Source organism: Micropterus salmoides, unplaced genomic scaffold (assembly GCF_014851395.1).
Source record: "Micropterus salmoides isolate LMB-PRFRI ecotype aquatic unplaced genomic scaffold, ASM1485139v1 Ms_hic_scaffold_7, whole genome shotgun sequence".
NCBI lineage: Eukaryota > Metazoa > Chordata > Actinopteri > Centrarchiformes > Centrarchidae > Micropterus > Micropterus salmoides.
Window position 1 is genome coordinate 34,197,079 of NW_024044459.1, and position 25,329 is coordinate 34,222,407.

The following is a 25,329-nucleotide window of genomic DNA, read 5'->3' on the forward strand; positions in this document are numbered from 1 at the left end:
AAAGCACTTTCGATGTTCAGCCTGATAGGTTAAAACACCAAATAAATTTTTACCGAACAATTACGTTGACATGTCGGCTGTGTGGAAGCATTTTAAAGTGTCAGAGAAAGACGCATAAATCACCGTTTGCTGACACTGTTCTGCTGAATTGTATCTGTGGCTGACTTCTTAGAAAAGGCAACAAACGGTCTGACCCGCTTTGAGTGTTTCTGTCACTCATTTATGAGAAGGTGATTAAGCTAGCCGCACCTAAATTTGCAGTGCACACGTATTCAAGCCTTTACGGTAACTGAAACGGCCCAGAACGAGCTGCCAGGCAGGTTAGCGACTTTATCCTGTCAGTTTCTCTCTTTACAAAGACATGTGTTGCAGTATGAGAGTCCTACCTGAAGAGAGGCTGTGAAGTCTTCATGTTACACAATACGAGAACCACATGCAACATTATTTATCAAATTGGGTCGGACTTGATGAATTTATCGCGAGGAGACACATGTGACGTCCGTTTTTCAAAATAAGGTGTACATTAAAAGTAAATGGACACATGTCATTTACTTTATACTTTACCACATTTTGACTATTTAATTTATGCAATGATAAAAAAAATTGGCAAAATAAATGGAAAAAATATAAATTTACTTGTTCGGTATATGTCAAAGTTTTTCATTATATTTGGTTTCGGCTTTGGACAAGAATTTTCATTTCGCTGCATCCCTAATTACCATATTAGTAACCTTACCGCATACAAAAATATTCCATGAAAAGTTACGTCTTGCAGTGATTACTTGTTACAAGATAAGTATACAGAGGTATTCAGTGTTTATTATTATACATTGCGTAATTAGATTACTGATTCATTTGTAGCTATTCCAGGTTGAGTTCATTTTAGCCACTTTAAACTGTTGTGTAGTTTATTCTATAAAAATAATGTATTTTATAAATTGATCATATGTCTTGATTGTAACATCTTAATATGCAAAGTAACTAGTAACGATAGCTGCTAAAGGAACAGTTTGACATTTTGGGAAATACACACGAGGTTGATACCACTCACTGATGTTTGTCTGTTAATTAGCTTAGCTTAGCATGCAGACCGGTAGCAGTCGGGAAACAGCTAGCCATGGTCTGTCCAATGGTAACTGCCTGATTTCAGGCTTTATGATATGATATGCTAACCGATTTCTTGCTCACAGTTAGCTTCACTCCTGGCTGTATCTAGGCTAACTTGCATAGATATGGGGGTGGTATTATCACTCTCACCCTCACCCCCAACCAATGGAGGCAGATTGACGGCCACCCTGAGTCAAAGTTCTGTTCAAGGTTTCTCTCCTAAAAGAGAGTTTTTCCTTGCCTGTGTCACCAAGTGCTGGCTCATGGTGAGAGTTGTTGGGTCTGGAAATAATATTACAAAGAGGACTGTCTAGTCCTGCTCTCTATGAAAAGTGCAATGAGACTTTTGTTATGAAGTGTCGCTATATAAAATTGAATTGAATTGACAAACCATTGCTTTGAATATATATTATTATATACCTAATATTATTTTGGAGTGGAAGCATAATGTAACAGAAAATGCAAATACTCAATACTCTTACAAATTGTCCTTACTTCAGTAAATATACTTTCCACTGCTGCAGATAAAGAACTCTTCCATTGAATCAACTGCTGTTGTCTGTATGTCAGGATTAGCTGTAGCTGCAATGTTCCTGAGACTAATTTGTATGTTTACAGTGCTTGGTGGTTAAAGTGACTCATGCCTCTATTTTAAATTTGTGATTTAATGCATTGTGGAGACCCAAGGAGTCTCCTCGTTTTAAGGTATTTTGGCAGTAAATGGGGCGGAGCAATCTGACTCAGTGGGACATCTTCAGGGATCACATGCAGCATGAACTCACCTCGCAGCTCCCTGAGAGTTGACGCCTGTGTGATCTAGACTACACATCAGTATCTCGAGTCATGCACCACACCGCTCCATGCGGTGCTGTGCCCTGGAGGACGCCCCAAAATAAGATGCCTGAGAGTGGAAAACAAGCGAGGGCTTTTTCATAACTGGGACTTATGAATGCCAGATTCAACCTTGCGTGACTGATGCTGAGAAGCTGAAGGGGAAGTGCAACCTCCGTCACTTCACATGGCCTCTGTGATCTTGATGCTAATTAGGAGTTCTTTGTTTGTATCAACTTACATTTGGGATTTACACTGTCGGAGTTGTCTGTTGCAGATTTAACTGTCAGCACTTTGATCAAAGTGATTAGAATGAGGCCTCCTGTCTAAGCAAACATGCTCTCACTCCTTCCCAGCTAGGATACGAGCCTAATTTGTGTTGTTGTTTTGGTGAAATCCTACAGCTGCTGACTCGGAACCAGCTGAAGAACCTCACATTAGTGAATTGATAAGGATGCTGTACATGCATCATTTTGAAATTGATGGCCATGTCCTTAGTTTGCCTTTATTTCCCCAGACACTTTGTATTGTCATTCCCAAAATGCTCCTTTGATTCTTGTTACCGTGTCGGGCAGCTATGTGTTATTGACTCCATGTCAGGAATGATTTGGCTCATTTACTCTGCAAAACAATGCAATCCCATATTCCACAGTATATTGTCTGCCTGTTGTTTTTGAAAGCGTGAAGCATATCCATCTTTGTTCTGATTTGATTGTGGAAATATGATACAGCGATAAAAGCTGATTTCCATTTTTAAATCTGTGTTTGAACTTTATCTTCATTATCAGAAGCGTCAGTCAGCTCCTGTGATTGGATTTGTCGTCTCTGTTAGTCTTGAAAGACGTTATCTTTGCTCTGTTAGACGTATTTAAATGCCATTTGCAGACAAAGAAGCCCCTTTTTACTAATCAATACTGTACATTGTATGTGTAATCCATTTCTTGTAAAACATTGCCAACGCCAAAAAAAGCTTTCCAAATCCAAATGTGGCAAATGGCCTTCCTAAGATTTTGTCAATACTCACTATGTACTTGCCAAGTGTAAATTTTTGATTTTTAGCTTTGTTCCCACTGTTTTGTTTTCTGTTTTGTGGGATTAGACCCCTATTAAAGAGTTTCTCACAGGTGTTGCTGGGATGCTTGCCAGCCTTGCTCTTTGTCATCGAGATACAATGTCCGCAAGCGCATAGCAGGTTATCCTGGTTTATGAATGAGGGCGGACATGCACTAGTTCAATCAATGCCACTTATGTCTCGGCTCATTTCCTCCTCCTCCTCTTACTCCTCCTGCGGGTTTCCCACCTCTTCCTCTTCTTGCATGTGCAGGATAACAGTAGCTTTACACACACACACGCACACACACACACACACACACACACACACACACACACAGAGTAATCCAGCTATTGGCCATACTTCGGTGAAGAGCTTATTTGGATTATGTTGTTTACATGTATCATTGATACTGTGTGATTGAGTCTCACTGGTACCATGAATAAACCAATTATTGGTGTGTTGCTGTCCACCCTTCCTCCTGTTGCTGTGTTGTGGTTACCTGTAATACATAGAATATAAGTAATCAGCTTTATCCTCTATGAGACATGCACTGTAAACTGTAAACGTTCTTGCAATTTTTGCTTTTTTCATGTTAGAGTAATTTCTCATAAAAGTTGCTTTAGCAATCTGCCTACTTGAGACTGATTCCACCACATTTTCGAAGTGCCTTAAGTGTGTCTAAACACAGTGACATTGTCAGTAAAAGCACGCACAAGACTGCAACTTTCTTAATTAGCTGTGTGTGTGAAGCTCCACCTTGATTAAGGTCATTTTGAAGCCGCAGATCTAATTCTGAAGGTATACTTTTGCAAATGACACGATACACAAGCTAAGCACGTTTTCTGCTGTAATTAGCATCCCGGTTTATTTTTTATTAAAGGGATAGTTTGGGATTTTTGCAGTTGTGCTGTATCAGTTACTTATCAGTAGGGAGTGTATTGCCTGCAGTAGATGGTGGTCGGTGTGTCCCCAGTTTAGAGAAGCAGATATTTGTACCAGCATGGAAACTAAGCAATGTACTGCTGTGGACAGGCTCAGCAGCAAAGTGTATTTTAGTGTATTATCATTTCAAGTGTACAATATATTCAGAATATTTATAGCGCTTACTTCACAACAGTCACTTCCTTTATACAGTGTAGTGTGTAAGAATATGGAAGTACTACCACTGAGAAAATGGAGTTCCAAACAAAGTGACTGACATAATGTCATAAAGTCATAATGTCTGCTTAATTTACAGGTTGCTAATTAAAAACAATGAAATCTTGATAACTCCAGTTTCCGAGCTTATTTGCTCACTCTAACAGTTGAGGTGTTAAGTGTTGAGTGTAAGATTTAGCCTTTTGCAACGTGACTCTATTAACTCTTCTGCCGTGGAGTGTATTTGTTGCACAGTCCGGTAAATTTATTCCAGGAGGAGGCAAGGCTTTGACCCCAGAGGGGAACTGAGGCAGGACAGGGTCAATCAAGATGTACCGCCTCAGCTGTGCAATCTGACAGACCTAATGAAGCTATTTGTAATGGGAATCTCTCCCTTCAGCTGCAGCCCTGTTATCAGTGGCCAAGCAAGCTTTCTGCAGCAGGGCTGAGGCCAGCTCATCAGTGCACCGATCTCCCTGTGTCTTCTGCGTGGTGAAAAAATGATCATGTTAGGCTGAGTGACTTGTAGCTGTGACATTAAGACTGCTTGTTACAATACTAGATTGAGTATTTGTAAACAACATAGCTGTCTGTGTTATGATCAACACATCTATTATTCTAGTCTGGGACTCGATTCATTTGGGGTACTTCTTTACTTTAAAATACATCTGGACATAAATAACACCATATGGTGCATTCAGGTAGGTTTCTGTGATGTCCGTGCCCACCTTCATGAGGCTTGGCTCATCTCTGAAATATTAATTGCAGCTCCCAAATCGTCAGCTTGCTCTGCTCCATTGTAACCAAGGAAGCGCTGCTTAATCACCCAGATAGTGCTGAGAGATTCTTCTGGGCTTTGCACAGATTAAGAGGACATTACCTAGAAATGAGGGAGAGAAAATGGTCTGTGGGTTTTTAAATACTCACTGGAGAACCTTAGTCTTATGGTCTTTTATTTTGGCAATTCCCTTAGCCTATTTTTATCCATGGACAGGCTTTGCATACTGTTTTTTTTTTTCTGCACCACCTTACTTTATATTCATGCTTATACACACAGACACCTGCGAGCTGCTCCACAGAAGGTGCACTTTTAATTTTGAGGTTAGGTGCCTTGCTCAAAGGAGTTGCTGAGTGTTGCATTAAAAAGCCTGCACTCTCTAGGCCTTCTTCTCACACGGTTGAGAACTCCTATGTCAAAGCTCGAGTACAGTAAGATGTTTTTGATCTTCCACCCTGACAGATTTCCTGAAACACATTTTCTCGTTTTTGTGACATTTCTTCCCTTTGTTTTTTGTTGACGACTGTTAAATTTAGGATGAATTTCTGTCATGCGCTCATGCTGAAGTTTTTTTTCGTAGTGCTTGAGGTAACTTCAGGTCTCTCCCATCAATGTCAGTGAGTGCTGGCAGCAGAAATTATGCCTGCCTGCCTTTCTTTCTCACTCTTATTGACTTCTCTTTGCCTCTCGATCTCTCCTCTCTTTAATGGGTACTTGTTTGTCAGCGCTGATGCATGTTTGTCACATGATGCCTAGCAGCGGCCAGGTCTGGCCCCGATGAAACTGCAAACACCAGCCAGAGAGCACAACAAAGGAAGGATGTGCATCTTTACAAAAGGCATTTTTTTGGATTCTGGTAAACACTATCAACAATAGCCTTTTTGTAAACTAAATGGCCTGTAGTAGCTCTTCACCAGACAGGAGTGTGTTTTCTTTTTTCCAGAATACTTAATGATTCATTTGGGTAAAAAAGGATTTAATTGTCTCTTAGTGTGCAAAGCCTTGACATTTGATGTTAAATTCTAGCTATAAAACTCTGGGAACACTGAGGTGCAAGCTGGTATAGACTGTGGGACCTGTTCAATTCAAACTGGACAGAGGTAAGGCAAAATGGTCACATTGATTGCAGACATCTCAGAAGAGTGCAGAGAAGAGTATATCACTAAAATTGGTTTCGTAACCAGAAGATTATGATTTTATCTAAAGAACATGTAGCATAATACTCAATAAAGAATCAATCATTTCATTCTTAGAAAACCCCCATCACCTTTGTTTGACAGCAGTGACATTTAGAACCAGCTGAATCTAGGTTAGATGGATTTGTGGTATGACTCACTCAAGGGTAAAAAGGGAGCAGATACAGGGTTTTGGTCTGAGACTTTTTCATCAATAGTGAAGGAGCCAAGCCGAGCAGGGCAGGCACGACCGTGCTGAAGAGAGAGGAGTGATGGATTGAGGCTCCCTGTCTTTCAGATTGACGGCTAAGAAACAGTGTGTGCTACCCTTCCATCAACCCCGCTCTTTCTCATTGGCCTTTCTACTTCCTGCCACTGTCCCAGTCTGCATATTGGGGACGAATACCAATACAATATGAATGAGAACGTCTTTACCATTCTCCACAGTTTCCATCTTTCCCTCCATCACCTTCCACCTCTCCAATCTGAGTGCAGTCTCCTCCATTGTTGTAGCATAGAAGCTCGGGGGTAAAGGAGGGCACAGATTTCATAACAATATTTTACCTTAAAAAATCTGATGATAAGCTTATGAAATACTATATTTTGTTAAAGGTTGAACCAGTGGCTCCCAACCCTTTTGGCTGGTTTCATCATAATTGTTTTTATTTTTTCTCTTTTGTAATTATCCTTATGAAAGGCGTCTTTTGTTAAGCTAACTATTAGCCCCTGTTTTCTGTCTTTATGTTAAGCTAAGCTAACCAGCTGCCGGTGCTAGCTTCATAGGTCATGTATAGACATGACTGGTACAAATGCTGTCATCCAACTCTTAGCAGTAAGGAGATGATTTGAATTTCCCAAAATGTAGAATAATGCCTTATTTCAGGATTTTGAATGCAGGACTGGCTTGTAATGGAATATTTTGTACATTGTTGCATTGATACTTTTACATAAGTAAAGGAAGTAGAGGTTTTCTTCAGCTGGTTTCTAAGCAGACATGCTCTGCTCACGTGGGCAAGACACAACATATGGTAATCATGTTCCCAACTATATGAAAATAATGCAAAATGAAATCTGTTATAGCGCCCATTTCTTTTGGAAAATTTTCCTTGGATGAGAATTTCCATTATTGCAGTGAATTACTCCCAGGAAATGGAAATATGCAGCAGTCAAATAAATGACTATGTGGATGTACATCTGGAAGTCTCATGAATGGGTTTTTCTTTCAGCAAGAATGAAAGGTGGCTGTGGGTTAGCGATGTAATCATACGTGACTAAAAAAGAGACAAGGGCCCCTTGTGAGATGCTGTAGCTGTTACTTTGGTATGTTCTAGTCTCCAGTGGCCAGTTTCACTTCAGTTGAGCTGCCTTTCCGTGCCCAGTTCAGGAAATTGGGCCTTATACTCGTGTTTCTAAAAATAGCTGCTTTATTTTACCAGAAATGTGGTGGTGGCCAATTACATTTGGCTGAATTCCCTTCCTGCCCTGGGGGAAAGTCGTTTCAAGAGCCAAACCGTCACTCAGTCGACTCAAGAGACTTTGACTGATTAGCAATTGCCTTCTTAGTCCAGAGCTTTCTAAAGTTTGTTAGATGTAGATGTATATGTTTTGAGATGTATTTACCACTTGCTTTTTTGGGGACAGAAGTTAATTCTGAGGCAGCAGTGATGACCTTCATGCTGGGAATCCACTGCTCACACACATGCAGTGTCAAGCCTCACTTCCCACGAATGGTCGTGCTTTTGTTTTGTTTTTTCGCCAGTTAACTGCAAGATTGTCAACAATTAATCAGTTGTTCTCCCCTGGAGTTTTCATCCGCTCTCTACTGCTAACAATATGTCCTTCTTAATTACACAGTAATCGGCATAAACAAAGTGTTTATTGTTGTGTAATGAACTGTGGCTCATAGTGGAAACACAAGAAAGGGAAGCATCTCGGTCAGCTTTAATTCAGTGATGTTAGTAGGGATGTAGTGAGTCCCTTGAGGACACCTAGAGTTAATTTCCAGTCTTTTTACATTTGCAGAATACTATCAAACAGTTTAGACTGACATAAACGTTAATAGCTTAAAGCCTTTGTATATATGGTTTTACATCCTATCTGTCAGGGTACATTAAGGAAAACGTCCGTAAAAAGAATGCTTTTCTGACAGTGTAATCCATTTTTTTTCATATCAGTGTTTGCATTATGATGACTTCAGTTCATAGTTTCACCATCCTTTTTATTTCAGTTATAAGAGTGTGACTTGCTCAGTGTGGCGGTACCTGTCCTCACCGGCACTGCAAAAAGCTGATAACATCCCGGAACAATGTTTGATCTCTTCACGGCTTTGACACACACACACACACACGCACGCGCGCCTCCTTCTTTACACCATCTCACCGTCCCTCTCTCCCACCTCTCATTCTCTGATACTCCTGATAAAGCCTTCGGCTTTCTGTGCGGATACTGATGAGAGGCGAGTGTTTCGCCGGGCTGCGCCGGTATACATTACATAATTGACGAGTGCAGGGTTGGGGCTGCCCGTCATGTGCAAATCCCAGCACGGATCTTTATTCAAAGCGGCAGTGCTTAAAAGAAGTCCTCCTCGCCAGGTTCTGTTGTTCCATCAGGGATACTGATCCTCTGTAATGTTTCATACAATGCAGAGGGTTATGGGGTTGAATTCACAATCACACTCCTTGCAGTGGACGCGCACGCACACACACACACACACACACACACACACACACACACACACACGTACTTCTATACCTGTGAGGATCCTCACTGATGTAATTAATTCCATAGCAACCTTACCCTAACTTTAACCATCACAACTAAATGGCTAACCTAAACCTATACCCTAACCCCTAAAACCAGCCACCTGAAGTTGTGAGGACTGGCCAAAATGTCCTCACTCTGTTCGTGTTGCAGTCCTCACTATGTAACACACACACACACACACACACACACACACACACACACACACACCTCATTTAACAGTTCCACAAATCTATACTCTGTGCTTTAATCAATCACCACCTGAGTCTTATCATTCAATCTTACTAAAACTGAGATTATCTGATATGTCAAAGTATTGTCATTCAAGGGCTTTATGTTACTTTCATTCATCAGACTGTGACAGGATTGGTTTTAGGTTGGTGCTATTAATCATTTTGAAGGAAAAGGTGTCAGCTTTTTTTCACCAAGGTTGGATGACTTCATTTGTACTCCACTTTCAACTGCAGAATATTATATTCTTTATGCGGAAAATTATGATGACTGACTTCCTGACTTTGCCGACAGTAAACAGCAGAAAAGCAGACTCTTAGAGTTACAGATATTACCACTGTCGTTTTATTGTTACTTCCAGTACCTCAAATAATTATGTATCAATGTAAACCTACAGTAGATAAAAAGTTACAGGTCCCTACTAACTTCACCCGGCAAGTCTAAGTCTGAAGTTTTGTCCCTCAGCTGAGGAGAAATGAGTGGACTCGAGCAGCAAACTGACATGGTTCAGGTAGTAACAGATTTCTCACTGTGTCAGAGGTCGTATTAACCCCTCTGCTCTGACCAGGGTATCAGCACCTGCTGAGACGAGAGGCAGAGAGGCAGAAAGGTAACTCTGGATATGGCGGGTTATTGCTTTTTACTGCTCTCTTAGAGCACAACCAGACAGAATGGAGATGGGCGGGAATGAATTAAACAAAATCACTGCAAAGTTACTTCTGTCTTTGGAAATGAGTGTATGGAATACCAATATATGAAATGCAGAACTAAAATATTAAAATAATAAACCCCTAACCCGCAAGAAACTCTTTATAGTAATCAGGTATGGATTCTGATGCACCACATAGCAATATAATATAATAATAATACCTACATTTGGTAATTGTCTTGTTCTACAACTGATTATCAGCATTGTGGATTATCAATACTATTCAGTGGGCTATAAGACTATAAAGCTGTGTTTAAAACAACATTAGCAGCTAATACAAAATCACATCAAGTCAAGTTTATTGTCACCTACACAATTGTATCCAATACAACATCTTGGGAAATTCAATCTTTGCCTTTAATCCATCCTAAGTACAACCACCCAGCAACGCAATTATCACAACATCATGTTAGACAGACTGAGGCACTGGGTGGGGATCTCTGGTACGCCCCTAGAATGGTTTTCATCCTACCTGTCAAATAGGAAGTTTTGCGTGTCTGTAAACAACTATGTCTCTTCGTTCTGTCCAGTTAAATATGGTGTGCCTCAGGGGTCGGCCTTAGGACCCATTTAGTTTTCCTTGTATCTGCTTCCCCTTGGACATATGATCCATAAACATGGCATTTCTTTTCATATTTATGCTGATGACACACAAATGTACTTGCCCGTCAGATCCACAGACCCTGGAATGCTGAGTTCACTTAACAACTGCTTTTGTGAAGTTAAAAACTGGATGTCAAATAATTTCCTCCAGCTGAACTCAGACAAAACAGAAATCCTGGTCATCGGGTCCCAGCAGATGGCAAATCAAATACTGCCACCTGCTGGTTCCCTAGTAAATCACATTAAGCCTGTGGCAAAGAACCTTGGTGTTTGGTTTGATATTAATTTAAATTTTGAGCAGCACACCACAAAACTTGTTCAATCATGTTTTTATCAACTATCATCTATGTTAACTTTTAAAGACACCGAGACCATTTTACACGCCTTCATCTCATCACGCCTGGATTATTGCAACAGCCTTTTCACCTGTTTAACCCAAAAATCTACTGATCGACTCCAGACTGTCCAGAACTCAGCTGCCAGGCTTTTAACCAGAACAAAGAAATATGACCACATTACTCCTATTTTAGCTTCATTACACTGGCTCCCAGTATGTTTTAGAATTGACTTTAAAATTTTATTGATCACTTTTAAAGCTCTTCATGGCCTCTCGCCTTGTTATATTTCTGACCTTTTAGTCCCATACGCACCAGCACGTACCTTGAGATCCTCGGGCAGAGGTCTGCTGTCTGTTCCAGAGTCTCGACTGAAAACTAAAGGGGACAGAGCGTTTGCAGTCAGGGCCCCGAGGCTCTGGAACAGCCTGCCCGAGGAAATCAGGTCGGCTGAGTCAGTGAACTCTTTTAAGTCCCTTCTTAAAACATACTTTTATAGGAGAGCCTTTCCCGATCTTATTTGACTTTATTTTATCCCTTTTATTTAATTCTATTTTACTTATATTATATTTATCTTAAACGTGTATTTTAGTTTTTTCAATGTTTTCTTGCTTTTATCTTGTATTGTTTTTATATTGTATATGTCTTTTGGGTATTATTGTCTTTACACTTGTTAAAGCACTTTGTAAACTTGTTTTTGAAAAGTGCTGTACAAATAAAGATTATTATTATTATTATATGATTCTGATTTCAACAGAGACAAAGGTGTCTGTTGTTTGACTGTTTTTTATCAAAAACTATTGGTGTGAGTAATATCAGTATGTTTTTCTCTGGAGGATCTATTATCAACTAGTTACTAGGTCAAGGAGTGCAGTGGGTAGCTCAAACACTGATGTGCCACTGGATTGTTTGTCGTGTTGGATTTACCAAGGTCGATACCAAGAATTGCATTATTTATCACAGTCTGCCCGTAATGAATCTGTAACAAATTCTACTTTCAAACTAACCCACTGAAATCCTACAACAGACCAAAAAACAAACTCAATTCCTCCTCCTTCCTCTTATATACCCTTTCAAACATCTCAGTGATCTCTGATACTTTGTTCTGGTCTGCCAGGACATCATTTTCGATCAGTCTTTCTTTATTTACATCTTGAGAGGCGGTAAGTTCTGATGGGGTGGGGTCATTTCTTCCTGCCTTAAATTAAAGGAGCTATAGCCAAGGTCAGCTCTCGAGGATGAGTGCGTGAGTGAGTTCTAAAACCTGAACCACTCTTCTACTACTTCTTTTTTTTATGACCCAAGCCTGCCTGTTTGTCTGGACTAATGATGATGGACTGTAATTTTCTTGTGGTATATACCATTAGCTTCTGCTCTCTGCAAACACATCCTGCAGACACAGGATGCACATTTGCAGTACAACATGTCTTAGCTCTGCTTTCAACTGAGCAATTAGCTGGAAATACAGGGTTGCCAGGGGATTCTGTCGGAGCACAGATTGCTCCAAACCAGCTACAATAAGTTTCATGAGACTGGGGAGAAGTCGGAGAGAAGACCAAAGCAAAACAGGTGATAGGTGGAATATGAGTCATGTATAAACCTGATGGACAACAATACTCCATCCACTGGCTTTAACTGCTGTCAACATACCAAAATGCGTAGATTTGTGTGATTCCCTATGGCTCAGTAGGCTAATATACATACTATGACGTGCAGAGGCCATGATCCCCTCTGTTGGGTTGAGCAGCTCTGATTCCCTACCGCCTCTTGTTTTTAGTAGCTTAACATTGTGACACAGGTCTGAAAATGAGGAAACCTACGAGGTCACTTTCTTTTGGTGTTTTTTCACTGTACGCTACTACAAAATAAAGTAATTTAGTGTAAAATAGTGATATAGATAATAGTGTGGTGATTACATAACTTGTACAGTATTTGTCAGATTTACATTTTCACTGCGAGATGAACAGCCCACAGTAAAGAAATAGCAGCACTGGCCATTTGGTCAAGAGACAACCAACGTATACATTGTACTAAAATGTGCCCTGTTGTAGTTGCATCTTGAATGTTTGGTTTCTTTTATAGGAATAGTTTGACATTTTGGAAAACATTTATTTGTGTCCCTATCGAGAGTTCAGAAGATTGGTACCACTTTTGTGAGTTTTTACAGTTCATTTACAGTTCAGATGATAGTGAATTGGATTGCGTGGCAGGCAGAATGAGTGAGCAGAGTCCAGTAGCTGGGAGTCTTGGCCGGCAGGCAGGGATGAAGTCCAGGTGTTTGTTGTTCTGCAGACAGAGAAGACAGAGTGGGTTAAACAGGTAAAACAGATTAACTAGTTTAACCAAGATAACTGTCAGGTATGTCTTTTTAAACATGCTATGTGTGACACAACCCAGCTGAGTGTGGATGTGAGGCATTGGTATTTATGGACCTGGTAAGTGGTGGATGGCAATCAGGTGTGGTGATTGCCGATGGCAGACAGGTGCAGGAAAGTTCCAAACCACGAGCCCGGGTTCACGCCTACGTCCACAACTGGAGAGATATAGCGAGACACACACAGACAGACAAAACCAAAACAGACCAAGCATACCACACTCTACGGAAAGTAGGAAATAAACAAAATCACACTCATGCACATACCAGTTGTCACTGGGCAGGGAGTCATGGCATAGGGGTTGTGATATCGTGTCTCTGCATATTTTGTGGCTTTTGGAGAGAACCAGGCTAGCTGTTTCCCCCTGTTTCTACTATGCTAGGCTTAATGCCTCCTTGATATATCTTCATACTTACTGCACAAAAATATGTGTGATATAGATCTTCTCATCTAACTCTCAGATAGAGAGCTAATACAAATAGTTCCCAAAATGTCAAACTATTCCTTGGAAGCGGTTTGAGTATCCAGGATAAAGCACCATATAAATGTAATGCATTATTATTATTATTATTATTATTATTATTATTAACAATTACCACAATCTTCCCCTAACCTTAACCACGTTGTTTTAGGTTCCTTACTTTTAACCACATCATTAAATCAGAATATGCTCATGTGAATCATATGTGTTATGGAAGGCATTGACAAATGGTGGCATACTGGGATACTAATTCGTAGAACACTGCATGGGTAATTTTGGGCCATGTCAAACAACTTCACAGCATCATCAATATTATTTTGGTTGAAGGACTTAACCCACATGCGCAAGTTTTCAAATAATGCTTCCACTTACATTTTAATACTCACATTCATATTTAGTATTTCATTTACGTAGTTGTCCAAACATTTAGTCAGGTTTCTCACTGCATTCACAAGAAGCCTGTATTCACAGAGGATGCATGAAATGGCACACCTTTATGCATACACAGACACACACAAGCAGTGTCTGCTTATCCAGTCAGCCCTTCAGTCAGTCAGCTAGCTAACCCTCACTCTGCGTTCATTATTAATCACAGAACTACACTGGGGCACTCTCCAAACGATGTGGGTTGACGGGGAACAAGTCATGATAGAATATGCAATTGTCTGCATAATGCACAGCAGGTGAGGTATGAGGCGCTGATATGCAACACAAATATTGCATGAGGGTTCTGCAGTTATTACTGTCAAGTGCTGGTGGCGGCATCAGCAGCAACGGTGAAGATAATCTACACGTTCCACAGAACCAAGAGCAAAGAAATGTATCTGATTGGGTGCTGTGTAAATACATCTGATTCGATGTGGCTATTGGGAGTATGAAACTCTATCTGCTTGAAGCACGGCCACTGATTTAAATCTACATTTACCCATAGAAGTGCTTTGTTGAATAATACAAACTTCTATACAGCATTGCATTGTTAACCACATTTGCTCCTTAGAGCTGCCAAATACAGGTCTCCAATTATTGAGCAATGTGTCAGCATTGTGTCAGAATTGGTCATTTATCAACACCTCTTTAGCCACAGGAACCCTCGACCACCACCCAGAATAGTCACAGTTACTTACTATTGACCTCTGATCAGCTCCACAGGATCAGCTGGGAGGTTAAGTGCCATTAGCCAAGGGTGGCCGAGCATCATTCATTCTTTTATCATCTTCACTCACCATCAATTTTCCCATTCTCAAACCTGCCAAACCACAGTAAAAACTCACTTACAAGAGCATTGCATCGCGTTAAGCAGAATAAAATGTGTATTAATCACAGTACTACTGTGAGCTGTGACTGTGTGCCGAGATAATTAGTGATGTAAGGGCTCGTCCAGAGCCGGAGAGAGAGACCGAGAGAGACGAGGTGATAACTAATGCGGCTGGGCTTAGCTTCACCTTTGATGTTTGTACCAGAAATCCAAGGTGCTCAGAGCCTATCTGTCCTTGAAGTGAACACACCCTGGAGAGGGAGAGATATTCTAATCCCGGAGCCAGCTAAAACCTGGAGAGGAAAGTTGACTTTGTATCAATTTTTTTCTAACTCACTGTGGGAATCTTCTGATCACAGTTACTGAAACATTGCATTGCTTCACTATTCAGTGATGCATGTTTGGCATGCAGCCAGAGCTGCATCTGGAGATACTTATCATGTGGAGAGCTGTCTATACGTTAAAGCTTATGTGAGTCCATATTTATTTGAATTCATGCAGTTTAAACACATGAAAGTTCAGTTGGCAATTTTTGCTGCTTCAGGTTTTCTCAGGGCTAATGTCTCAGTTTCAGTAAGGAAAAAACCATGAATGTCCAAAATACCGAAGTATAGGACATGTAACTTTTGCTCTTCAACATTTTTATCAAGAATCTGAACCCCAGTTGCATCTGTGCATAACAGCTAATGATCTGAAATGAACTACTGATGAACTCATTTTGGGAATTGTAGTTTTTTAAATAAATATTGTTGCTTGAAGGATGAGGCAATTTTTAAGGAACCATTACATCCTATTAAACCCATTGTCTTGAAATGAAAGTTGGCCTGCGAGGACGCGTGCATAAAGGAGCGTTTGATTTCATCATCAGTGACATCTTCAAGGGTTCAGTTGATCCAGCGGTTTTGCTGCCAGACTTTTGTTTTCTCAACCATCAAAGGCACCAGAGCCTCCGGACAGGTTGGCGTGTATGACAGAATGATTCATCCCATGGTATGAAACACTAATTTGTGATACAGTATTGGACACTGGACTTGTTCTTTCTATGTCTCTGTGATGTCTATTTCTGAGGTGGTGCAGTGTGAATACTAAGCTGACATATTAGTTTGTTAGAGGTATCAAGTAGGTGTTGCCTCATTATTAACAATCGGTAAATAATAACAAAATACTTAGCCTAAAATTATTGTAGCATATAGCAATAGCTGACATATTACTTGGTTTTCCTTGGAGAAATCTTACATCTGAGAAATATTGACTAAATGTTTTGTTTTTGGACATCTGCACAACTTGTATCTACACACAGAAGCACCAAGCTAAGTTCCTCCGGCAAAGACCAAACCATGAGCATTGCCCGGAGCATTCACAGTGAAGGCGTGTCTGGTTCATAAAGGGTCAGGAGTTCACAAATGTATTTTGGGTATAGACCTTATTAAGCTTTGAATGTAATCAGTAAAAATTGATTAATTTGACTGGTAGCCAGTGAAGGGAGGATAAAATAGGCATGATGTGATCACACCTCCTTGAATCGTTTAGCTCCCTGCTACCACATTTTGGACCAACTACAATGGAGAGAGATCTCTATCTTAAATATGAATAAATGTCCAGTAGTCCAATCAGGATGTAAATAAAAGCATGGATAACTTTCTTCAGATCTGAGCATATAAAATGTCCAATGGTTGGATAGCCAGCAGTTAATGAGATGGACATCACGGTCAAAATTTCCAGGTTTTATGGGTATGGGTCATCGGCATAGAAATTAAATTGCGAACAAAGTCCATAAACAGACAAACAGAAAGCAGAAGCGGGCCTATAATTGAGCCTTGTGGCACACCACGAGTGATGGACAGTGTCAAGCATTACCAATAGCTACTGTGAGTGTACTATGGTTGAGAGTAGATTATAGTTGTATACCTACTATAATTGTTCAATAAGTGTGTCTCTGCATTACATAAGAGCCATATTAACAATGCACTGTCAGTGGGTTGGCTAAATACTTATATTCCATGTCCTTGTTTTTTTATCCACAGATCTCCCCAGGCGGACTGAACAAACGAGTCGACTCTAACAGAGCTGCGCCTATCCTCAGTCTACTTGTGGTCTGACGGCACTCACCGACATCAAAGGTACTCCCACCTCTCTCTCTTATACCTCCAGCCTTCTTTAATCACTTTGTTCAGCTCATCATTGCAGTAATTACATTTCCTGACAGTTTTTTTTTTTTGGTTTGCAAATCCAAGACTTCACTTTGTCTGTTATCTTTCCTTGAGGGAGCTTCACTTCACTTCACTTCACTTCCCTTCACTTTGTCGCTGAGGTGCCTTGTATGATTTTTATTTCAATACATTCAGGAACTTTTTCCTCTAGGAAATGCGCTCTCATTTCAATAATTCACACAGTTGAATCAGCTCAGGTAAGTGTCAGTTGAAAAGCGGTTTTAGTTCTCTTCACAGTTTTTAGTGTATTTTAGAGCTGAACAGGAGACGATGTTTGTTCTGGTCCAGTTTCTAAAGACAGACTCAACTGTGTAATTGAGTGTTTGAAGTTTGTCGCATGTTGTGAGATACAACTTGAGACACCTAACTGCAATTTGGATGTCTTGTGTGCTGCAAAAGACTTGCTCTTTTTTGCATGCCTTTGCCTAACAAACAAGACCCAATTTTTTGACATTTCTCTCTTTAAGAAGTAGGGCACAGAGTTTATAATTTATTAATTTAAATACTGACTGATGTTCATGTCTATCAAAGCTTTGTGTATTGCTTTTAGTGTTCAAAATAACCTCTTTGTTGTGTCAGTAATCATTTTGATTGACCTCACAATTAAGAACAGCCTTTTATCTTACATATACCTAGATGCCACTCCACTCTGAACCATGACATTATTACTGTTGGCTGTTTATAATGTAGGAACCAAAACTTATTCTATAGTGTCTGTTCAAGACTTTTTATTCATTTAGCTCACGATTTTATCCAAAGCGACTTACACTGCTATACATGTCAGCGGTCGCACGCCTCTGGAGCAACTAGGGGTTAAGTGTCGTGCTCACAGACACAATGGTGGATGTGTCACAGTGGGGAATTGAACCCATGTCTCTCACACCAAAGGCATGTGTCTTATCCATTGTTCCATCACCACCCGGAAAACCTCAGAATGTAATGCAGTGTTAAAATTTCAAATGGAAGAGAAGGCACCTAAAACCAGATTGCTGATACAGTATTATGTAGCATGTTACCTTTGTGATAAAGATCCTATCTTTAAGTCTTAATGAACTGTTCTGTTTCTTCAAAGAGATTAACAAAGACATGTATTTGCATGTAAAAGTATGTGAATGTAGTTGTAGTGTATGTGTGTGTGTTTGCCAGCCTGAAATCCTCCGCATAGCGAGGCGGTTCAAAGAAAAAGGATGAAATAAAACATGGATGGTAAACAACAGCTGCATTTCTTTTCTTCTAGCTGTGAAAGTGATCAGCTATGGACTCCACACACCTCGCTAAGCTTTGCTTATCCTGGCATCACTCAGCAATACCCCTTTGGGCATTAACACTCACTTTAATGTTCCTCAAAGCAACAACGACTGGAATCCTAAATAGAAGGAGGTTCATTTCTGATGACAGTGTATTTCTTTTTTTCCTGTTGAATCGTTTTAAGTCACTTACTGTGTAAGTCCAGTGCTACTTAGAACATTAGATATTTTTTGGAATTGACAATCATTTTTCAGTAACCATTCGTTACATGGTAGCCTGCTGAAAATGATGAATTTCAGTTAATTCTCTTTGGCAAAGCTTCCACTTATATCCACCGTGCATTGTTTATTTTTTATAAAGTGAACTGATTAATGGAACACATTTTTTCAAATACAGTTGAAGACTTGATACGGCTTTGCTACACTTACGCTCTTAAAAGGTTTTACCTTTTGGCGACACATGTCTTAACGTGCAATTGTCATGTCTGTTATCCAGAGATGAATCAAAGCTTTGTTGTAGGACTAAACTGACTTTCATGTTCATGAGTTGCGCTTTTAAATTGTCGCAAAACTCATAAAAACCATTCCAACATATCAGATTGCCATTATGATGAATCACTTAACTGTCAGTCACTCTCTGTGAGAGCTTTGACAAATTGGACATCTTAACAAAGGAGAGAAATTCTCTTAAGAGCCTGAAACTAGAGGCTCTGAATTGACAGTTGAAGGCAGAACAATATCACCAATTTGCCTTCTAATATGAATCAACAGCAAACACAGGTAGATTGAAGACTGCTTGCACCACCACATCCATGCAAACACAGTAGGGGGAGGAGGAGCAGGTGTTTTTAAGTACCAAACTGTGCCACTGAGAGCTGCGTCCTCAGATGGGCATCAGATGGGTTTAGACAAGGAATTAATTTGAGCTGCAATTACAGCCTCTGGAAAAGGGGCAAATTGGCGGTGAGGCTGATGCAAGAACCCCACCACCCACCTAGTCCCTAATCAGGTGAATGTTTCTAACTCAATACCGGGCACTGATGGTCACACTCAATTATCCTCATCCTTTACCTACCAATCTGTTCCTCCATCCCCCTAATGACCCCCTACTCAATCTCCTCAAGAAACGCGCCACACAGTCTGAGTATCTATAGTCCTTCTTCCTCTCTGCTTAGAGTTCTGATATAGCCTCAGACAAAAGTTAAAGCAATGGTTTACATTTGTGGAAATATGCTAATTTGCTTTCTTTATGAGAGTTAGATGAGAAGCTTGATACTGCTTTTATTTGTGTTCTCTAAATATGAAGCTACAGTCAGCAGCCGGTTAGCTCAGCTTAGCACAAAGATTGGAAATGGGGAAACAGCGAACATTGCTCTGTTCAAAGGTAATGAATTCCACCTGCCAGCTCTCTAAACATGTCATATCTTGTTTGTTTGATCCGCAGTTACTTCGTTTTTACAATTGTTTTTGTGCGGATTAAACAAACACTATATAGCATGTTAATTAGTAAGCTTTTGGCCTAGAGGTGCAATTTGTTTTTCCTTTGGACAGATCCAGGCTAGTCATTTAAGCTAGGTTAGCAAAACTAGTCGACTAGTCGACTAATCATTGCAGCTCTACAAGACACATAAACTGCAAAGCATGAAGGGTTTAACACTAAGTCCTTAGGTTCTCTTTACAGATGTAGGGTGGCCTTGTGGTTAAAGCTGCACTTGGGATCTTTCCACATTGGTGGTTTCAAATGGAAGTGGGAGGTAACAAACATATATTTATTTATATAATATACATACCAACCAGCCCAGTTTGTGATTCTTTTCACCAGAGGATACCAAAGGAGACAAAAGATCAAATGTTGGTCATTCCAGCTCGCTCTGGTCAGAGTGCTTGTGTGTTGCTCATGGCAGAAAAGTTTCCATATAAACATTACATAAATAGGACATTCTTCTCTGTTGCAGCCCTATTTTTGTGATTTAGTTGTGGTGTCATATTGTAAGATAACTAGACCTAGCTGTTTTCTTATTTAAAGCTATTCTAGAGAATAACATCACTTAAATGCTTGCCAGTTTACTATAAGAGGGGTATGATAGAAGAGGGTCTTGTCATTGGAAGATTTGTTTTAGGGGAGTCCAAGGAACCTGATGAATAAGGTGCCATGGATTTATTACTGGATTTTCCATCAAGCCTTTGAAGTGAGCAAACGCTGTATCTCATCTGCAGATCCACTCTCAAAATTGTGGCCGTGTGTGGATATATTTATTACTGGTCTATTTTTAGAGCTGGGGCTTTGTAGTGAAGAGCATTTATACTTGAGGAAAAGCCTTGCAGCAGCACCAGTGAAGCTGGTAGTGAGGTGCTGCATTAACTCCACACGTGGAGTATGAGCCTGATTTTCCTTTTAATTAAAGATGTTTATGCCTAGAGTAGTCCAATCTAACACACTTCCCTTTGTGGAATTAATTAAACATTTTCCTTTTTTAAATCTCATCTCTTTGATTAGTGATCATCCTCCACTCATAAACCTTCAGTAGTGGCATACACCAATGACACTGCTGCCCTTGGAGTTGTACTTTGATATGTTTTCATCATATAAAGTTTGGACTATCTAGGACTATCTGTGTAATTGATGCTGGGTTGTGACTCAGGCCATTAGCAAACATATGGAAGATTTTATGGACAACAATCCACAAATGTGTACTATGATGCACCAATATTTCACTATCTACAAATATTTTTACATTTGTGATGTGTAAAATCATATCCACAAAAACACAGCGTTACTTCTACACACAAAACAGTTTTTCTGTCAATTTGTGGGTCATGTTACATTTGTAACTTCCTTTTTACACATTTGTGGAATTTTGTCCAATGTGTACTGCGGAGATCTATCTCACTACCCAAAATATGTATTTCTACATTTGTGTTGTGTAAAATTATGTCCACAAAAATACAGAACAAAAAGCTGAACAAAAGCTTTAAAAAACAGGGCTGGGATCATTTCCAGCCTGTTCTCACTCAAGTCGTCACATGTGGACACTTGGTTAAGACCCCTTGGTGTCACTTTCTAAGGCATTGAGTACCCGTTTACTGTAATTTTTTAATGCTAAAAGCATTATATGTCATGTCAATGTTGGGATATATATATATATAGAAAAAGTGATGAATTCTGCATAGGGAAGTGGTTGGGGTGGATGGAAGGGTCAAAAAAACACTGGACTTTCATGCCACGTGAAACCAATAGTCACAGTTAACTTCTAGTTAACTTAAGCTACAGATTCGTCATTTATGTAACTAACTTAAGTTAGGTAACTTAACTTATGTAACTAGCATACTTATATCACTATCATACTTATTTTAACCCAAACTATTTTCCTAAATCTAACCAAGTAGGTGCCTAAACCTGACCAAACCTTTCACAATGTTACCCATGTGTTTTAGTTTGAAAGTCTAACCGGATGTTGCACATTCATTAATACTAACTTGACTGCACATAGCATTTTGTTGTAAACTTGACCGTGGAGCCCTGCACAGCCAATTGATGCTAAAGGGTACCCAGTGTGTTAAAAAGTAATGCCAAGGGGTCTTGACCAAGTGTGCATATGTGACGACTTGGGGAGAGAGAACGTGTTGGCATTTCAATACTTACTTCATTACTGCCATCTCACCACAGTTTTATTTATATATATATATATAAATTTGCATCAGTGCAGACAAAAAACACACACACATAAGTAGATAAAGCACTTGTGCCAGCACCGTCTTTTTGGCAAGGGGAATTCTTCAGATGCCCCTCCCTGTGCTATTTTAAGTAGGCCCAGAAGTTGGTGTTTAATGATAAGCTGTGGGGCGTAGCTGACATGCCTGCCATATTATTCCCTTTATGACTCAGGAAGCAATGGTTACGTTACCCCCCAACCCTCTAGGGTTGTGACTCATTATAGTCCGTCACTAAGTATGTCCAATCAACATGGCTTATGGCACCCTATTGCTGTCGGTTATCTCAAGTAGTGGATAACTTTGAAAATAGACATGGATTCTATTTTTGCAAGTAGTCATTACCCAGTGCTGTTTCCATGTTGAAACTAAATCACCAGCTGATAACTATAAACTCCTGCCAGTCAGGAATATTTAAGTGAGAACAACGTTTCAAAATGGTAGATTCCTGATTTGAGAGTGAAAACACAGACTAAGTAATGAGAGATCATTTCCCACATATGGCTAAAGAAACCAAAATGAACATGGATGTGGAGTACAAGTTTGAAAACACAGGCTTGTCAGAATGTATTGCTCTGTGAGGAAGAGTGAAGGAAGAGTCGTGTCAGATGAGACTCCGCTCCAGATAAATAAATGATCAGCGTGCAACAAACATCAAAGAGGGATTGTGTGCTTCAAAGGGAATAAGGGCCTCACACTCACCAGGTCCTATAGTGAAGAATGAATCCTGTGTATGCACACACATACACACACTTAAACACACACACTGTTTCTGTAATCCGACCTGTTTGAGATTCTAATGGTTGCATCTGCATTGATCATATCCCGCTGAGCCAAACCACCTCTCCTCAATCTTTGTCTGTTTTGGCGGCAAGATCAGCTTTTTGTTTTGATATAAAGAATTCCTCCTGACTCAGCGTCCTTTCTTGGTTTTTGTTCCTTCTCGTTTAACCTTCTGGTGTCTAAATAAGCACTCACCTTACATTTTGTTTTAAAGCCCTAATTCCTAATCACAATATCTGAGACAGATTGGACACAAAGATTCATCTCACCACAGTCTTTCTTTGTTTCTAAAATGATGCTCACTGACCTATGTTGACTACGGGATGGCTGCTGCCTTGTGTTGTGACTGATTTTTCGGCTGATTGCTTGACAAATGTGTCTCTGACTGAGCAGTCTGGTCCAAGGCCAGAACACATGTCACATCCAAATACAAAAGGACACATCACTTGCGCTGTGTCTGTGAGATCTGTTAGTGTACAGTGTTTTGTAAAATAGACATGGCCTGGATTAAGCCAAAGATCTCTGCTCAGTATGTATCCTATCTTCTGCATGTAAACATGTAAATTAAACGAAAGTGTAATTTTTACTCTGCACCATGAAAAATTTGATTCGACAGGTGCTCTCTCATCAAGACAGGATTAAAATATTCCCCTGTAGTTTCAGAATTATAGTACATTTGCATTTGATAACTCCAAAACTTCAGATTTACTTGATATAGGTTGTATCGTGCCCTTTGTGTGTAGAGGCAATAAGTTAGTGTGGAGGTCAGCTTGTTGGATAAGCATGCAGTGGAACTGACTCTTGGGGTCCGGGTCCCTGGGTAGCTGCCCACTTTGCCAGGTTGATAATATGTACAATGAAAACAGTGAAGAGCATTCACATTTTCTAAAGAGATATATGGTGAGAAAACTATGGATGTTTATTTTGAAATGTGTATAGAGGATACTGTGCTAATTTTCAAATACTTTTTTGCACCTGTTTCATCATCATTATATAGTCAAATACAACCTAGTCAGAAGAACCGTATGCTGTTTCATTTCTGTTTTAACCTCTGGCTGTTTCTCTTTTGTCTTCTCTTTGTTTTTCTTTCCCCTCTCTCCCAGCTCTCCGTTCTTCTTGCTGTCTCATCCATCTGCTTCTGTTAGAGTGGGGGATGTCTGTTTTCTAACACCTCTCAGCCTGCTTATCTACTAGGTCTGTATTGCTGTGGATTGGTATTTCCAACCCCATTTGTTATTGTGCCGTCAACCCCCTTGATATCACACCACCATCAGTTATGGATATCAGGGTGCGTGTGACAGTGATACGCACTGTGGCTTGCAACTGTTATCTAGAAATCATGATTGTTTATGATATACTCTGTGTGTGTGTGTGTGTGTGTGAGATACCAGGCCTGGGTGTCTGTATGGCTGGCTGTGGAAAGCTTGCATGTGTTGGATTTGTGCCTGCAACAGTGCTTGTGTGTCAGAATGCATTATGGTTGTGTGCATGACTATATCCAATGACAAGGCCATTCCTCCACACTGGCTGTGATTGTCCATTTGTAGGGGTGAGATCATTCCTTTCCACCTTTTGGTGGTCCAGAAACAAGAATCGTTGTTTTTGTGTGTGCACTTTGCTCTTTCATTCCCTCTGTTGTACTTGCAATCGGTGGCTCATATTTCTATTTTGCTGCACTAATGTTCCTGCAAATCTGTATTGATTTTGTTCCTATGGTGCCAGGATGGTGTTAATTACAAGAAATGCTCAATCCTTCTGCAAGAAAAAACATAATTGGCACTCAGAGGAGAGGTCCTCCTAATGTCTTTGCTATGCTGGACTTGGGGTGTCAGAGATGTGCCCTTGTACTCACTCTTTGTGGGGAGAATTTAAGCTTGTCCCTTAAGGATGTTGTCTCACAAATCCACAGTCTAACTTAAACAGACTTGACTGTAACAGATAGACTTTCTGTAGTATGACCTTACCGCCCCAGTTATCTAGCCAACCATCCTAATTGTTCCATTTTGATGTGTCATGTTGGTCTTTTGTTCGTGATGGCATTCATCAGCCTGTTGATGCCACTTACCCAGCCTGCTGGGTCAGGGTGTGTTTAATGACCTGGTGCCCCCTTCCCCCCCTTGTCTTCCCTCCCTTCCCGACTTGGAAGATCTGTACAACTGTGACCAGCACTGGACATGGAGGACTATGATGTTCGCTCTGCCGCCAGCATCCTGGCCTCAGTGAAAGAGCAGGAGGCGCGTTTTGAGCAGCTGACCCGAGCCCTTGAGGAGGAGCGTCGCAACGTTACCCTGCAGCTAGAGCGTGCCAACCTTCCTCCCAACCCCCCTACCAGCCAACCGCTAGCATGGCAGCAGGTGGTGATGCAGGTAAATGATGCCCCAACTCCCCGTCATTTTCAACCATCAACACGCGCTACCTCATGTCTGCATCCCTGCCGACCTCTCTAAAGCAACATTCTACTGCTCCCTCCCATCTGAACAAGCTCAGTCCATCGTAATGTTTGATTTAGTCATTGCTTTTCATCATTGGTGGGGCTCAATAATCTCT

The 25,329-nt window shown here is 40.4% G+C and overlaps 1 protein-coding gene across 6 annotated transcripts in view; it reads left to right on the top strand.

Annotated features, from left to right (window-relative positions):
• arvcfb (ARVCF delta catenin family member b) overlaps positions 1–25,329 on the top strand; it is a 228,171-nt gene that overhangs the window by 67,551 nt on the left and 135,291 nt on the right. For 5 of the 6 annotated variants that reach the window (XM_038702622.1, XM_038702625.1, XM_038702624.1 and 2 more), the window contains exon 1: positions 24,942–25,148. In XM_038702622.1, coding sequence (XP_038558550.1) covers positions 24,957–25,148 — 192 coding nt within the window. In that variant the 5' untranslated portion in view covers positions 24,942–24,956. Of the gene's footprint in view, positions 1–16,855; positions 16,952–24,941; positions 25,149–25,329 lie in introns of those variants that run through there. The other variant, XM_038702628.1, reaches the window with a different exon arrangement.